The sequence below is a fragment of the Suricata suricatta genome, chromosome 7, assembly GCF_006229205.1.
Source record: "Suricata suricatta isolate VVHF042 chromosome 7, meerkat_22Aug2017_6uvM2_HiC, whole genome shotgun sequence".
NCBI lineage: Eukaryota > Metazoa > Chordata > Mammalia > Carnivora > Herpestidae > Suricata > Suricata suricatta.
In genome coordinates this window covers 22288825-22304534 of record NC_043706.1, presented here as the reverse complement: position 1 = coordinate 22304534, position 15710 = coordinate 22288825, and the positions used below count along the sequence as shown (strand labels likewise).

General features: G+C 48.8%; 1 protein-coding gene across 6 annotated transcripts in view; it reads left to right on the top strand.

Moving 5' to 3' along the window:
• FARS2 (phenylalanyl-tRNA synthetase 2, mitochondrial) overlaps positions 1–9709 on the top strand; it is a 511516-nt gene extending 501807 nt beyond the window's left edge. For 5 of the 6 annotated variants that reach the window (XM_029944535.1, XM_029944536.1, XM_029944533.1 and 2 more), the window contains one exon: positions 9418–9709. In XM_029944535.1, coding sequence (XP_029800395.1) covers positions 9418–9606 — 189 coding nt within the window. In that variant the 3' untranslated portion in view covers positions 9607–9709. The remainder of the gene's footprint in view (positions 1–9417) is intronic. The other variant, XR_003910723.1, reaches the window with a different exon arrangement.
• Positions 9710–15710: the final 6001 nt, after the last annotated feature.

Genomic DNA, 15710 nt, shown 5'->3' with positions numbered 1-15710 from the left:
ACTTCTTAAGCGCCAAATAGATGGTAATCTAGCCTAATCCCTCTTTGTATTATTTTGGGATGCTTCTCCCTCCCCTCACACCACCACTGAGCTGTGCACGGAACAGCCCCTCCATGAATATTTGTGTATTGATCAAGCAATTCGTATTTTGTATCTTTCATAATGTCTGCCTCATCACAGGATAAATAATCGCTAATCAATTGATTGAGTTGGAAATGTAGCACTTCACCCACTGCAAATCTTCTGTTTTGTAACGTGAGTCATCCACCAAAGTGTCAACATGTTTGGGAAACTGCCATGTAACAGTAGAAGAGTTAAAGTTAGCTTTGTTGACTCTGGCTTGGCAGATGACGCCAGGGAGAAAAATAAAACCTCTTCCAAATTTTCCACACAACCAAAAAGCACAGAGCTTTGGAAATCTGTGCAAAATGAGCCATTACTCCAAGCTTGTTAGAAATGTATGAGGATGGCTTGGAAGATCAGGGAATCATGGAAGAGAACTGTTCAAATATGGTCAAACTCTGTTATAGTGTTATGAGCAGGACATCGTAAAAATTCATTTGTATGAAATGCAGGCAGCTTAGGAGCCAGGTTAATGAAGTCAAAGGGAGCAATCTGGGGAAGATGAGAAACAACCGCGTCCTACCCTCGCAACAGTCTGCCACATGGGTGTCAGTGATCTGGTGGGGTTTTTGTTGTTGTCTTTTGTTTGTTAAATAAACGTGAGTTCCTCCATTCCTAGTTATAGTCAACTAGGTTATCTGGGCCAACTCTCCTTCTCAAATTTTATTTTAATATACGTAATGTAAAATTTACCATGTCCACCATTTTTAAGTGTCTGGTTCTGTGGCATTAAATACCTTCACACTGTTGTGCAGCCAACACACCATCCACGGCTCAGTCTTTTCTGTCTTCCCAGACTAAAACTCCATCCCCTTTAAACACTAACTCCTCCCCCTCCCTTTCCCCAGCCCTTCGCAACCACCCCTCTACTTTCTGCCTCTGACTTCACTTCTCTAGGGACCTCGTGTAAGTGGACTTATATCTTTGACCTTTTGTGTCTGGCTTATTTCACTTGATATAATGCCCCCAAGTTTCTCCGTGTTGTAGCATGCGTCATATTAGGGATCCATTTTTACAGATGAGGAGTAGAAACTCTGGTAATTCATCTAAGGTCATAACTCTTTCTGTGTGGCCCAGGGTAGAGGCTATCTAATATTTAGGTATGTAAATAATAATACTAATTGTTAACTATAAGCCTGAACTATGCTAAACATCTAACATATATTAGTTTCATACAGTTTCTTCAGAAAACACTATGAGTCCATTATCTGTGTCTGAGAATGAGAATCTGGATCAGAAATTAAGAACTGGCCCAAGGTCAGGGTCCTCTAACTGGGCCGTCATGGCACTGGCTAGTCTAGATCTTGTGCCCCTCCGTAAGAGATTCTATTAGATGATTTTCCCAAAGCAATTATTTTCATATATACATGCATGTGGGGACCAAAAACATGGGCCTCACTCCCCATGGACACCGTCCCTCCTGAGGAGCTTAGCATGAGGCACGCATTGGGAGGTACCAGGAGATGTTACAGGGATTGACGGGAATAAAACCCGGGGAGTGCTTGGAAACTTCCCTGCAGACTTGACAAGTGTTTGATGTGAAAAAGCATTTCTTGCCTGCAAAACGTGCCTCTCTGAGGAGTTCTTAAGCTGCCACCACACGAGATGACTGGGAGCTGGGCAGGGGGCGGGGGAGGCAGCTTTGAAAGCAGCTCGGCTCAAGCTACACCCAGCAAGTTCCCTTTTCCCTGGCTCTGACTCTCCCTCCATCAAGGCCTGGATTGGAGTTGTCTTTCCCAAGGCAGTAACTGTCAGAGGAACCATCTGGTTTGGTTTCTTATGACTGACTCCCAGGAACAGAAATCCCTCTGGGAAGAAATCATAACCACAGCAGCAGCAGCAAGAGGCACTGCTGATGCTGGCCAGCTAGGAGCTGGGAGGAGGGGGAGCCCCCTCTTAGAATGGCCCACTGGGTAGTGTTGGGCCTGAGACCTACCATTCGGAGAATGAGAAAGGCAGACCTCTTAGTTCTGTATGGGGTGAAGGGCAGGCTAGAAAAGGCCAGTTGATGGACAGGGGCTATAAGTTGTCCAGAGTGTCTATTACAAGCCAAGGTCCGTTTTCTACAGGAAGACTATCTCAGTGGGCTCTACCAAGCCGTAACCCAACCTCATGAAGCCAACTTCGTTCCCTCTTGCTTTGATCATGTATATCACTAACGTTTCTTGTGTTCATGTGTTATTCTGTCAGGAGATTGCCCCCCAGATCAGGGCCCCCTTCTCTTTATAGCATGCAGGCTTGCAAATGCTGCTGGCTGGCTGGCTCCTTTCCTCTGCATGTGCATTTGATTTAGAAACTCATCTGTCCTCTGAAGTCACTCTTGGACTGTTAGAGCCAGAAGGGGCCTCAAGCATTCGGTCCAGCCATCTCACTGGGGCAGCCACACAGACATTGCTGGGGCTTGGACTGGGACCCGGGTCTCCTGCCTCCCACACCTGTATTCTTTCTTTTTTTTAATTTTTTTTAATGTTTTATTTATTTTCGATACAGAGAGAGACAGAGCATGAGAGGGGGAGGGACAGAGAGAGAAGGAGACACAGAACTGGAAGTAGGCTCCAGGCTCTGAGCTAGCTGTCAGCACAGAGCCCGACGCGGGGCTCAAACCCACGAACGTGAGATCTGACCTGAGCCGAAGTCGGAGGCGTAACCGACTGAGCCACCCAGGCGCCGCACCTGTATTCTTTCTTTACATGAAACCAGTGATGCCTCTGTCAGAGAAAACACCAGAACAGTTCATTAGGAAAGTGAAACAGAGTCACTGTATCAGATTTTGTTTTTTCCTCTTTTTTAGCGTGTGTGCGTATGTGCATGCACACACACATACACACACACACACACACATATGAAATGCAAAGAAGAAAAAAATGATTTACTTAACTTCCAGATAACTTATTTAAATGCTACCTGATTCTGAGCGATAAGTCACACTCTCCCTGACCTGCCCTCCTCACTGAGCATTCCCAGCCACAGCTAACTAATGTGCTCATGCTCTGTAGGAAACACCTCCTACCCTTGGCCACAGTCAAATTCCAGGCCCATGAAAGGAGGTTTCAAAGAAGCACGTAAGAAGTACAAGTCGTCTTCCCCACAGTGCTGACCCTGTCCCGATGCACCCGGAGTAGGAAGGGGAAGGACAGACTGGGGCTCGAGCTCTCAGGGCGGCAGGTCCCAGACATGCCCCACTCAGCCGGCACAGCGCCAGGAGCAGGGTGGTGACCCTCACCTCACCAGGGTTTACGTGAACTGTCCCAAGTCACACAGAAAGCAGAGGGCAAGCAGAGACCACAACTCAGATCTCTAGGTGCAAATGCTGGGCTCCTCTCCTCTCCACCAGGCCCCGTTTCATTCTGTATTTTCACCAGTGGCCTTGAACAGATAGTCCCCTCCGGTCTCCTTTTCCCATCATCCTGTTCCCTTGCTTGAGTCAACCCCCACCGCCACCCCACGAAAGCGCTCTGCACCCTCCTAACTGCGCAGGGCGTCGCCTTATGGGGCTTGCCACTGACCTGCTGCATCGCACACACGGGAGACACTACGCGTGAACTGGGAAGTCCCTGTTTCAGAAAATGGAACCCACCCCATGGCAGCACCTGGGGCAGGAACCTAGGAAAAGACAATGGCCTGAGTAGAGGAGAATTTACGTAAGCCACACCTAGATCCTCTGCACTGTGTAAGGAACAAGAGAGGCATGTGTTACATGTGTGACATTGCACGTAACCCACGATGCTGGGAACAAGGAAACACCATGGAGTTGTGTGTCCTCAAAAGTGAATGAAAGGAGCCGGTGTGTGGCTGACCCGTGTGACAGACCAAACGGACATTACTCTGTTGAGGAGTCCCAGCACACATAGGTGGCATCTGCAGTGCCTACTGGTCGTAAATGACCCACTCTGGGCCGTGTCCAGCACAGCGGCCGAGAACACGAAGTAGCTGCTCCTGCCACAGATGGAAAAGCCAACCACTGTGGGTGTTGCCGGAGCCGGGCTTCGGCTGCATCCCATGGGCAGGTTCTATCTCACGTTTGGAGCCTCTCTAATTGCCAGAGTAAACCAAGTGGTTCATTAGCACCCAGACCCCTCGTCCCTTCTTTCCAGTGATGCTTGGTAGCCCCGAGTTCTTTCAGAGTCTGTTGCTGGCACCCTGTGAACTGGAGCACAGCCAGTCACCTAGCAGTACTTTGATATGTGTTAGTTTTATCACTTATTTGGGCAGGAGGAAAAGAAAGAGCAAGGGCAGGATTCCTCTGGAACATGCATGATTTTGACAATCCTCTACTAATCCAGGTTTGATCATATGCAGCAGCTAGACATCCCTTTCTGTAGGTTTAAGGTTAGTTCGTGCGTCGGGAGAAGGAAGCATGAAAATAAAGGCTCCCTGCCCCCAGATGCACCCACCATACAGCCCAGCTCTGCCACCTGCCCACATGGGGGCTGCCCCTCAGTTCCTGGGGGTGGGGGACAGCCGGACACACACAGGACAGCAGAGTTTGGCACACCTTGGCAATCACACCAGAGCAGGGAACAGGACCCAAGGAGAAGTAAGTTTCATAAAAAGTTCTGAGCAGTGTTTCCAGCTTCATAAGCCAGGTTGGATCTCTGAGAATGAGAACTGAAGGGAGGCCAGGTAGGAAAACACAAAAGTGGTGGGCTGGTCAGAGCCACGAACCACGGCATCATTCAGACTCCACCGAGCACGGGCAAGCGTGGGCCATCCTGTGTCCTTTCCCTCACTAGAGGTAAGCCCCTAAGTAGGCAGGACGATCTGGATCCCTTTCGTAGGCCCTGGAGCCCAGCACCATGTTACATGAGTAGCACCACCTAGATGCTCACGGGGAAGCCCCAGAGGGAAGAGTCGTTTGCTGCAGGAGGATGTGAGGCGGGAGTGCAACACGGCTGATTTCAGTGCAGCTCCAGCCCCATCGTGGGGGTCAGGGGAACAGTCCTCCACTTGGGCTCCCCCCTGGTTGCCGCAGGACCTCGCAGACCTCTGGTCCCTGGATGTGAGCCTGTTGGGTAAGGGCTCCCCTCTCTTACTTACCTGTGTCCACCTCAGCGCCTGGAATGCACTGTGGAAGGACTGAATCAATCTCTGAGCAGACCAGTGATCAGTCCTTGAATCGCAAACATTTTCAGGTTCTCGCTCCAAAATCTTTGTTAAAAATCCAAGCTCCAGCCAGTGACCAATTTGTTTCAGCCACTATCCCAATGCAGTGAAATTCCAGCAGCAAAAGAAATGTTTAGAGCCTTTCTTCAGACCCACTGTAATGAGATCTGCCCCCTCAGATTCCATAGGGGGTATCCTCATTTCTTCTGCCATGAGTAGAAGCTATCAAGTACAGAGGACAGAATTATCAGTGCAGTGTCTTCTCTCTTTCAGGGAAGGTTTCTCGTTGGAGGCTGTGCCTGCATGAGCCTGGCGGGAAGGCCATGGCAGCTTCACACTGCCCAGCCTGCTGTGGGGGACAGGAGCCACAACCGCACCCCTCCCCAGCCCCCTCTCATACTCTGCCTGCAAGCCCTCTTGATTTCCCACAACTGCCCAGCTTTGCAGCCTGCCTTTTAATGGCCCCATAAGCAGGAAAGACCTTTTTTAAAAAAGCATCTCTGTTCCAGGGCTTCGCACTCCATGTCACAGTTACACCTCATGTCTGGCTTGTGCCCTCTGTTAGTCTAAAGGGCAAGCTAGAAAGGAACATGGGCTTACTCCCTCTCTTCCGTGATAGAAGGATTAAAGACGATTCCCTTCTCAGTAGCTTGCCAGCCCTGTCACTTCTTAGGGGAGGTTAGGGTGGCAGGAAGAGGCTGGAGAAGGGAAAGAAGACAGGAGGAGTGTGGTGGAATGTTCAGGCGTGGTGGCTAATATTGGGCTCTGAAACCAAACTGCCTCATTTCCTTGTGTGTGATTGTAATGAGGTGAAGATAACCATTTTTGAAGTGGGTGGGCCATTGGCATTTAGGACATTCTCAGTGTTAGGCAACCACACTACCTACCTAGTTCCAAAGCATTTTCTTCATCCCAAAAGAAAACCTTGTGCCCACTGTTAACCTTCAAACTACCCATTATCTTACCAGCAACAGATATGCTTATTCGGGAATAACATTCCAGAACAAGCCAGCTACAGCCCAGTCAATCATAGCCAAATCCAACAAACCCAAGAGAAGAAGATTATTTTATAGAGAAGAAGGAGGAAGTTGAGAGGGCTCATTTTCGACAAAAGTTCGTTGGAGAGAAGCAGGAGTTCAGAGTGATGAAGATTTCTCACTGGCTGAGTTCCATGGTGGTCGATCTCCTGTAGCAGAGGCCGTCTACATCCTTCCCTGTTGGGACCTGTAATTGATGATTGCTTCCTGTTGAGACTCTTCTGTCAGGGTCTGTAATTGACAGTTCCGTTGGAGTCTGTAGTTGACAATTCTTCCTGTAATTGACATTGAGTGAAAGGGCTCTCCCTTGTAGGCTCCCTTTCTAGCATCCCAGACCCCTTTATTAATTTTCACACCATTAAGCAGTTTTTTGTACCTGTACCTCCTTCCCCCACCCTCTGGCAATTGCCAGTCTGCTTTCTATCATATGGATTTCCCTATTCTGGATATTTCATGTGAGCGAAATCATGCAGTGTGTGATGTGTTGTGTCTGGCCTCCTTCACATAGCATGTTTGGGGAGTTCATCCACATTGTAGCATGTGTCATTACTTCATTCCTTCAGTGATTAAATAATATCCACTGTACAGGTCCACTGTGTGGCTATACCATATTTTGTTTATCTATTAATCCGTCAACAGCCATATCCACTGTTTGGCAGTTATGAATAGAGCTGCTAAGAAAATTCTTATACTGGTCTTGAATGCCTGCTTTCAGTTCTTTTGGGTGTATATACCTAGGAGTGAAATGTCTGGTCACGTGGTAATTCCATGTTTAACTTTGAAAACCCACTGTTTTCCACAGTGGCTGCGCTATTTGCATTCCCACAGATTGTCTGGTTTCAAGTCCAGCCCATGCCACTTAGTAGCTGTGTGAACTTGGGCACGTTACTTTGCTGTCTGTGCCTCAATTTCCTAATTTCTATAACCAGGACAAGAATGCAGTGACCTCAGTGGGGTTTTGATGCTTTGCCCTGCAAAGGGCTTACAACGGTTCCTGGTACGTAAGAAGCGCTACGTCAACGTTTGCTGCTGCTCTTATTGAGTGATAGTGTGGGTCATGGCAGATAAAAGGTTGAGAAGCTTTTTGACCACAGAAAGGCCACATTGGGTGGTACAAAAGAATCAAAAGAGCTCTAATTCAGATACTTGGAGTTGGGCGCTGAGGGCATCCCTCCTCTTGAGAAATACATCTTCTTAACCTGGTCAGTGACAAGCCATGAGACCCTTCAGCTCTGCATCTCCGTGGTTCTCGGGGACAGTCCACTCCTCAAGAATGAGGAGACTCGTGACCTAATTGTCAGCCCCACTGCTTTCAGTCCTCCAACAGGCAAAATGAGGACAGGAGTGTGTCCTACCAACTAAAAGCTTCAAAAAGAAATTTCTAGAAAACAAAAGTAAGTCTTCTTTCTTTCACCAGTGATGTTAGGGAAAGGCAAATCTGGTTGATTTTCAGTTGAAGCTACTGAATTATCACCAAATATTCTGCCAAACTTTATTTCTCTCAATTTATAAAATTAATCCATATGTTTATGATTCATTTACACCTCACTCATCAAAATGTTTCATAAAAACTGTTTGAATCCCAGGAATCCTTTTGGGGCCTTCTGGAAAGCACATAGAGACAAGATGATAAATTTTTCCCATTCATCTTTGGTTGAGCCTCCCAGCGTGTAGAGTGGCCACATTACAAGCTTACCTCTTCAGCGAGGTATGAGATGCCTGTGTGAACCAACGAAAGCACATACCAGCAGTTGCCACCAGGATACTTTGCCGCACACTCATGTAGCTCTTCATAATTTGCAGGGCCCTGTCCTTTTCTGACTGGGTCTCTGCAACAGATTGGGAAGGTTGATGGTATAAGTGCTATGCTGTTGACCTCTTTCAAGAGAGGAGAAACTGAGACCCAGGAAAGGTGTGTCGTGGCCCAGAGGTGGAGGAGCCAGCTGCCACTGACTTGCCAGGGGCCCCTGTGTCTCTTGCTGGCACAGGGAATCAGTAGGGTGGTCAAGGTATTCCCTGTGGTGGGTGCAACTTGACATGGCTGTGCTCCCCATTTGCAGGAAGCTGTCACACCCTTGCACAATCACCAGGTCGCTGACAACCTGGGCCCCCAGATCCTGTCACCACACTTGTTCTAGTAAATGTCAGGATGGTCTTCAAGCCTCTGATTCCTGTGCCCTCCTTCTTGCTCCTTAACTAATTTATCCTCCTCTAGAATCTTCCATCTCTCAGAAACTCAGGATGTTGCAGCCTCCTTCCTTGATGATGTCAGGTTGAAAAAAAGGCCTGTCTTCTGCACCTGAGGGAGGCAGGGTGGGGTCTTTCTAACGGCCACAAGAGACCCAGTGCTGCTGGCCACCATTGGGCTCTACTTCTGCAGTGAACTACTTCTTAAGGACCCCAGCAAGGCAGGCCTGGCCCTTCCAGCGGCACCAGGAGGCCTGTCCAGTCTATCTGAGACACACAGGCACACCTGTGTGTTCACAGAGACGTGAGTTCACAGAGCAGCCGCCCCAGGTGCTATGGCTTCAAGTCTATGAGGACTAAGTTCTGCAAAAGGCCCCACTACCTGGAACTTGGAAGCATGTCTGAATGGCACAATTGTCTCTATGCTTTCCATGGCCTGTGGAGGTGCAAAGAGAGTGATACCCCTCAACCTGCTAGGCAACTAGAGCCCCCAGAGCCCATCCCGGCCTTGTGACTTCAGTGTGCATTCCAAATATGTTTTCTGTGACCTGAGAAAGGTGGAGGCATGCTGGCCTTGGCTCCTGACCATCTCTGCTTAGCAGAGCCCCCTGAAGAGCCGACAAAAAGCCCAGAAACCCAGAGCCCACCTGCCACCTCTCCAGGGCTTGGCCCAGGAAATCAGACTTATGTAAGAAATGTTCTGCCCAGGGGACTTGAATGCAGCTAGTCCAGTGGGAACCAGCAGTCTTGACTATTAAAGCCAGTGAATTCAACCACCACCTTCCAGGAAGCCTGTAAGAGGTACAGGCCATTAGTGATGGTGATGTCTCTGCCAGGCCACACCAGTAGGCTTGGGATCTCGTCCTGTTCTCCTCTGAGGTTGATCTGGTCAGAGCCGGCAACACTGTTCCTGCAGGCGGCGGGCACGTCTGTCCCTCACTCACCTGCCTTTTCTTCCTTTCTCCAGGACACACAAGACCAGCCACTGCTACCGCATCACCTACCGCCACATGGAGCGGACCCTGTCCCAGAGAGAGGTTGGGCGTGTCCACCAGGCTGTGCAGGAGGCCGCCGTACAGCTGCTGGGCGTGGAGGGCAGATTTTGATGGCACTGCTTGGACCAGGCTGCAGCCTCTTGAGGCTCCAGGATTTCTGAGGGAGAAAAGGACTTTGTGGCCTGGGGCATCAGTCATGTTTTGATAAATGGGTCAGTTTTAGGACTTTCCAAAAATAAAGGATCGCTCTTGAGAAACTGTTGACATAGCATCTGTCTTTTATTTGGGAAAAGGGGGGAGATGGAGCAATAATATAAGAGTTCCCTTTAAGAAATGCTTTGCCCGTTGGCGCTCAGTGTGGTTAATTGGTCCCTGGGTTCCATTTCAGTGTAAACACCAGGCATGATTTCTTGCCTGGCAGGCTCTTCCACCCATGTAATGAGTGAAGCCACACAAAGGGACATCACAGACTCCAGACACTGGAAGATTGTTTGAATCAGCCTCGTGCTTGCTCTCTTCTCTTCATTTTCTACTTTGCAAAGGGCAGGCTTCAAACAGGACATTAGTGAAGTGCCAGGGCCCCCTCAAAAGTGAAGGCAGTCACAGGTCTGCGTGGGGCAGGGTATTTCTTTCTTTTCATAAACCCGTGGCTCAGAGTCAGGCTCTGCCCCCAGGGCTTGGGCTTTGCTCCCTTCTGGCCCACTGGCAAGGAAAGAAAGGAGCAAGAGCTGCCCCAGAGGCTGGGAAGCAAACAGGGCCCAGGTCCCTGAACCCCTGCAAGCTTGATTGCCTAACAGGAGGCCTCTGCTTCCGGAGACGACCTTTAAGGAAGAAGATGGGGCTTTGATGGTCCCTCCCCATTTCTGTCCCAGGCGCTTTGTAGTCTGCCTGCCTCACTCCTGACCATTTTTAATAATCAGATTCCATCCCTGGCATGATGCTGGAGGCTGATGGAAGACCACATAGGCTGGGATAAATATTTGATGAGGGGTGGCCATTATCGGCTATCGGCGTGGGGGCTGGGCAGCTGCTCTCCAAAGGGAAGGGATGGGCCTTAATGTCATTTTACTGTGTTAATTCATTTGTACGTTTCTTTTGGATTTTCAAGGGAATTAAGGGAGCAGTGCTCCAACTCCCCCACCCATGCACAGCATCAAACTGCTGCCCAGGATACTGAGGCCCCCTGGATGCAGTTCCTGGAGCAGATAGATCTCGTGTGGGAATGCACAATATGATTAGTAACGTCTTCTTCAAGAGTGTTTCCTAGCAGACCATTTCTGGCTAGCCTTAGGCTGTGTTTCCAGAGATCTATCTTCTCCCCAAGACCAGTTAGGCATTTATTAATATTCTATAACAACCCAAGTTAGGTGGGTAACACCCAGAAAACCATGGCGCCACCCCATGGCTCATAACCAGAGCAAATATTTGTCCAATACTGTGCTTGTGCCAAACCTTGTTCTTGGGCCCAGGGTAGGAGTGACACTCAGAAAGGTTCACAGAGGACTTTTCTGAGTGTTTCCTCTCAATACTCAGTAACGTATATCCATTATCTACGTTTTACTAATGAGGCACCAAAGCCTAAAGATGTCACCGGACTAGACCAGAAACAATACCCTCACACTCAAACTGGCCACCTCCAAATTAACACCTTCTGCCTACACAGACATTGATTGCTGGTTGGGTCTGTGCCTCCCTCCTGCTCCTTGGGCCACTGTTCTCTTCTGAGAATTCTAGGTGCATGGGCTTGTGCCGAGTCCCTTGTTCTAGTCTACTGGGCTGGTATGCCAAAGCAGACCCGCCCCATCCACTCTTGACTTTGCTCATGGTTCCCACAGGACAATAAATAATGAGAAAGGAAACGATAGGAAAGGTAATACAATCCATAAGACGAACAACACCTTGCAGTTCAAAAAAAGACCATTCCGTATAAAGTAAAGCATGGTGACTGACACCAGCCCCGTCGCTGTGACCCTCTGGAATGCTCAGTTCCCTCCTTCGTAAAATGGCGGTAATAATAACACTATGACAGAGGTTGGTTGTGAGAACCAAATGAGACCTCTCATGTCTATACTTGGCATAGAACCTGGAGCCTAACAAGCCGGCAGTAAATGATACCTGCTCTGATCATGATTCTGGTGGGGAAGAGTAGAACCATGGAATCTTACAGCTGGAACAGATCCTGGGCTCAGCTGCATCGCCCCGTGGCTGAGTGTCTACACATGAGGACACTGGAGTTCAAAAGGGCAAGATGGCTTCCCCAAGGGCATAACTAATTACTGTAGAGCCTGGCCGAGACCCAGGCTTTCTGGAGCCGCTCCCCACAACACCACACTGAGTCAGGCATCCTGAGCGTGTCTTTAGGTGTGAGGCAAGAGGGCCCAGGCTAGGGTTGCAGCCGAGTCCTGGAGCTGAGGGCCAAGTGTTCTTCAGGCCCATGCGTCACTTATCCATGTGAACAGGCCTCTCAAGATGCCAGGCAGCCAGAGGTCAACACTGGCTACTCTGAAGGTCATGGTGATAAATTCTGTGACCAACTGCAGCTCAGGGATGGAGCCATTTGCCTCTTTGTCCTTCCCTGCTTTTCCCTCTTCTGGATGAGTGACACCCTACTGAACTGATTCCCCTCTGCTGTACCCTGTGACTTGTCATTCCTGGAACCAGCCAGTCACCTCAACACTGGCCCAGTGCTCCCAGCCATTGGCTGGTGGCCCAGCAGTCAAGAAAAGAAAAAGGAAACCCTTCAACGCTGGAGATTCCTTTATTTTTTTAATTTGTTTTCATGGATCAGAGGAAACAAGTGCACTCAATATAAATGGCAGTCTCCAAGTGCCCACATGTGGAGTCTACTTACCCAGGCACCCCAGTGGGCACATTGTGTCCTCCATTCTCATGCTAGGACTTCTCCAGTCTTCACAGTGAGTACTATAACTCAGCATTTACAGGCTATAAGACAGGGCCGTCTGCCTCCACCCATCTTCAGGTCACATAAGTATTTGCCTGGTAGTGGGAGGGTCATATGACAGTGGCATTGACATGGCTAACACCGCAGTGTTCCAGGCACAGCGCTCCACCTTCATTCGGCCATTGAGAGTGGGGGCCGCTGTTCTACACAACTGATAGAACCATGGAGCTATGGAAGGAGAGACCAACCACGTCCAGTCTTCATGGAGTTTATATGCCTCCTCTTACTTAAGCCTCACAAGCCCTTGGGGCTGATCCCATTATCTCTCATCTCCAGGTGGAAGATTGAGGTGCACAAGGAGACTTGCAAAGCCAGCAGCACTGAAGAAGGTCCTTCTGACCTCCAGGCCTGTGCTCTTAATGTTGCCTTCCACTCCTCCCTGAGCACCTGCCTAGGCACTGGGACAACAGCAGTCAGGGCTGGGAGTTCATTCTGGACCATGGCAGAAGCAATGGGCCACATAGTGGTGTAAACCTTGCCTGCAGGAGCTTCAAGTTTCAGGACAGTGACAGCAGCCACAGACAAGCCACAGGACTTCTCAGTGAGGTGCTAGGACATCTGATGTAGGCCTGGGGGACCAGGTTCTATGTCAAAACCACTAGAAGCCCCTTTTTATCCTCTCATGCTCAAAGCCTTCAATAGATTTATACATATAGCCATCACTGTTTCTGGACCACAAGTCAGATTCAAGGTCACTGTCAGAGTTGAAAAGGTCAGCTCCTGAGTGACGGGGAGAACCCCAAACTGAGCAATCTAGGACCCTACAAAGGCAATCCTTGCTCCCGGGAGGGTGTCCCAGCACCAGGGGAGGGAGGAGATGCGGTTATTCCTGACCTCAGCAATTAGTCAAGGTTGTGTTGGCTCTGTGATTTCTGGGTGGCTTCTGTACCCAGAAATGCCTTATTGCTTTCAAAGCAATCAAGAGAAACAAATTACTGGTACTTTCTTCCTCCCATCCTTGAGCCCTGCGGCCGTTCTCAGGAGGGGAGCGGTGCTGGGATGCCCCACTGGGCACGAGGCCAAGCCCAAGGCTGACGCCCAGGTCTAAACCCAGCTCTGCTCCAGGTGGGTCGCCTCGCATCCCTAAGGGTTAATTTCCTCCACACTAAAATGGAGGTGGTAATCCCTGCCCTTCTTACTGCAGACGGAGTATGAAATGAATGGCTCATCAAGCAGTAAGAAAGCCGTGCGTAAAACTCTCACCTATGTCACGTTAGCCTCACAACAACTCTGAAAGTAGGGGTGAAAACATCAAGCCCAAGGCCAGGACCAGACTCCTCTAGTTAGTGGGTAAGAAAACTAGAATTTAAGGCCACATCTCCGTAAGACTAAAAACCCCATGGCCTTTACGCCATGCCTCTTGTCTGCCACAGGCGGAAGAGGGACCACCATGACAACACATTGCCCTCTGCAGCCATAGCAGTAAAGTGAGGAACTCCCCCTGCAGCCTTCTCTCTCAAAAATGAAGGCTAGGGTGTGTGTGTGTGTGTGTGTGTGTGTGTGTGTGTGTGTGTGTATGTGTGTGTGTGTGTGTGTGCCTATTGTGGACACAAGCTTCACAGAGGGCTTGCCGTTCTTATGAGTCAAACGATAGAGGGGATGCCAGGCCACATTGAGTTAACAGCAGAAATCAAGGAGGGCCCTTGAGATCGGTTACACAACAAGGATCAATCCAGAAAGAGAATCAGCGTGCTATACCCTAAAGCAGCACTTCTCAGCCCACGTTCCCGCCACACCCTCAGCTACTGGCCATTTCTGGGCAGGACCCAGGTGCACCCGGGGCTGCATGCAGATCAGGGCCAGCCGGCCAGACAGCAGCACCTCATCTTTCCCAGTCAAGAAGGCACTTTGGAAGGCAAGTGCGTGAACTTGCCATTTTACAGAGGAAACTTTAAAATCTATTTTTAACATTTTTTCACCTATCGAGAGTGAATTATTTGGGGCACTTGGGTGGGTGGCTCAGTCGGTTAATCTTCCAACTCTTGGTTTCAGCTCAGGTCATGATCTAAGTGTTCATGAGTTCAAGCCCCACATAGGTCTCTGTGCCAACTGTGCAGAGTCTGCCTAGGATTCTCTCTGCCCCTCCCCTCCTCACTCTCTCTGTCTCTCTCAAAACAAATAAATACATGTAAAAAAAAAGTGAATTATTTGAAGTCATCTTTAAGTTATTATTAATAAGAAATAACTAGGGTGCTGAAGCAACTCCATGGCGAAAATAGTCTTTTCAACAAATGGTATTGTAACTACTGGTTATTTGCATAAGAAAAAAAAGAAAAGAATCTCAACCCTACTCCACACTTTACACGAAGAATAATTTGAGATGGAGCATAGAGCTAAATATGAAGGCTGTAACTTGTAAGGCTTCAGGAAGAAAACATAAGGGACTGTCTTTGTGACCTTGGAGAGACCAAGATTTCTCAGAGAGGACACAGAAAAAACTGGTAAGAAAAACATGATAAATTAGACTTTTTCAAGATTTAGAACTTCTACTCTTTGAAACACATCATTAAGAAAATGAATAGGCAAACCGTAGATTGAGAGAAAATACTTGCAACCTGTATTTTGCAAAGGACTTACATGTAGAATACACAAACAGTTCCTACAATTCAATGGTAATTTAAAAAGAAAAAAGAAACCTTTGAACAGAGTGGGCAAAGACTTGTACAAACACTTCACAAAAAGAAGATTTATAAATGGCCAGTAAGATGAAAAGGTGCTCAGCCCTATTAGCCATCAGGAAACGCATCTATGAAGTGATGAGCAGACGGAACTAATCTACAGTGGCAAACACAGACGGATCAGGGGTTGCTTGCGCCTGGGAAGTGATTGACTGAAAGGGGCACGTGGGGCACTTTTAGGTGATGGAAATGTTCTGTATCTTGAGAGGAGGGCAGTTACGTGGACAAATGCATTTGTGAAAACTCATCAAACCATACACTTGAAGATCTGTGCCTTTCTCTGCATGTAAATTATGTATGTACAGTAACAAAGAGAAAAATTACCAAGCTGCTCTCACAGCGAAATGAATGCTACAACTCCAAAGCAGAGAAAGCCACTCAGCTGTGAGGAAGCAGGGATTCTGGAAAATGTGGGCAGAGAAGGGTCTAGAAGGACTCTGGGGGTGCACCTGGGTGGGCAGCCCTCTCCAGGAACATGCTGGGGAGACTGGGTGAAGGTAGAGGGATGAGGGTGCAAGCCCAGCCTGAACAAAACACAGGTGAAAATGATGGGGCTCTCGATGCCATCCTTGGCGCTGGGGTACATTGGGGGACAGGCTGGCTGACTCAAGGGCACAGCGAGGAA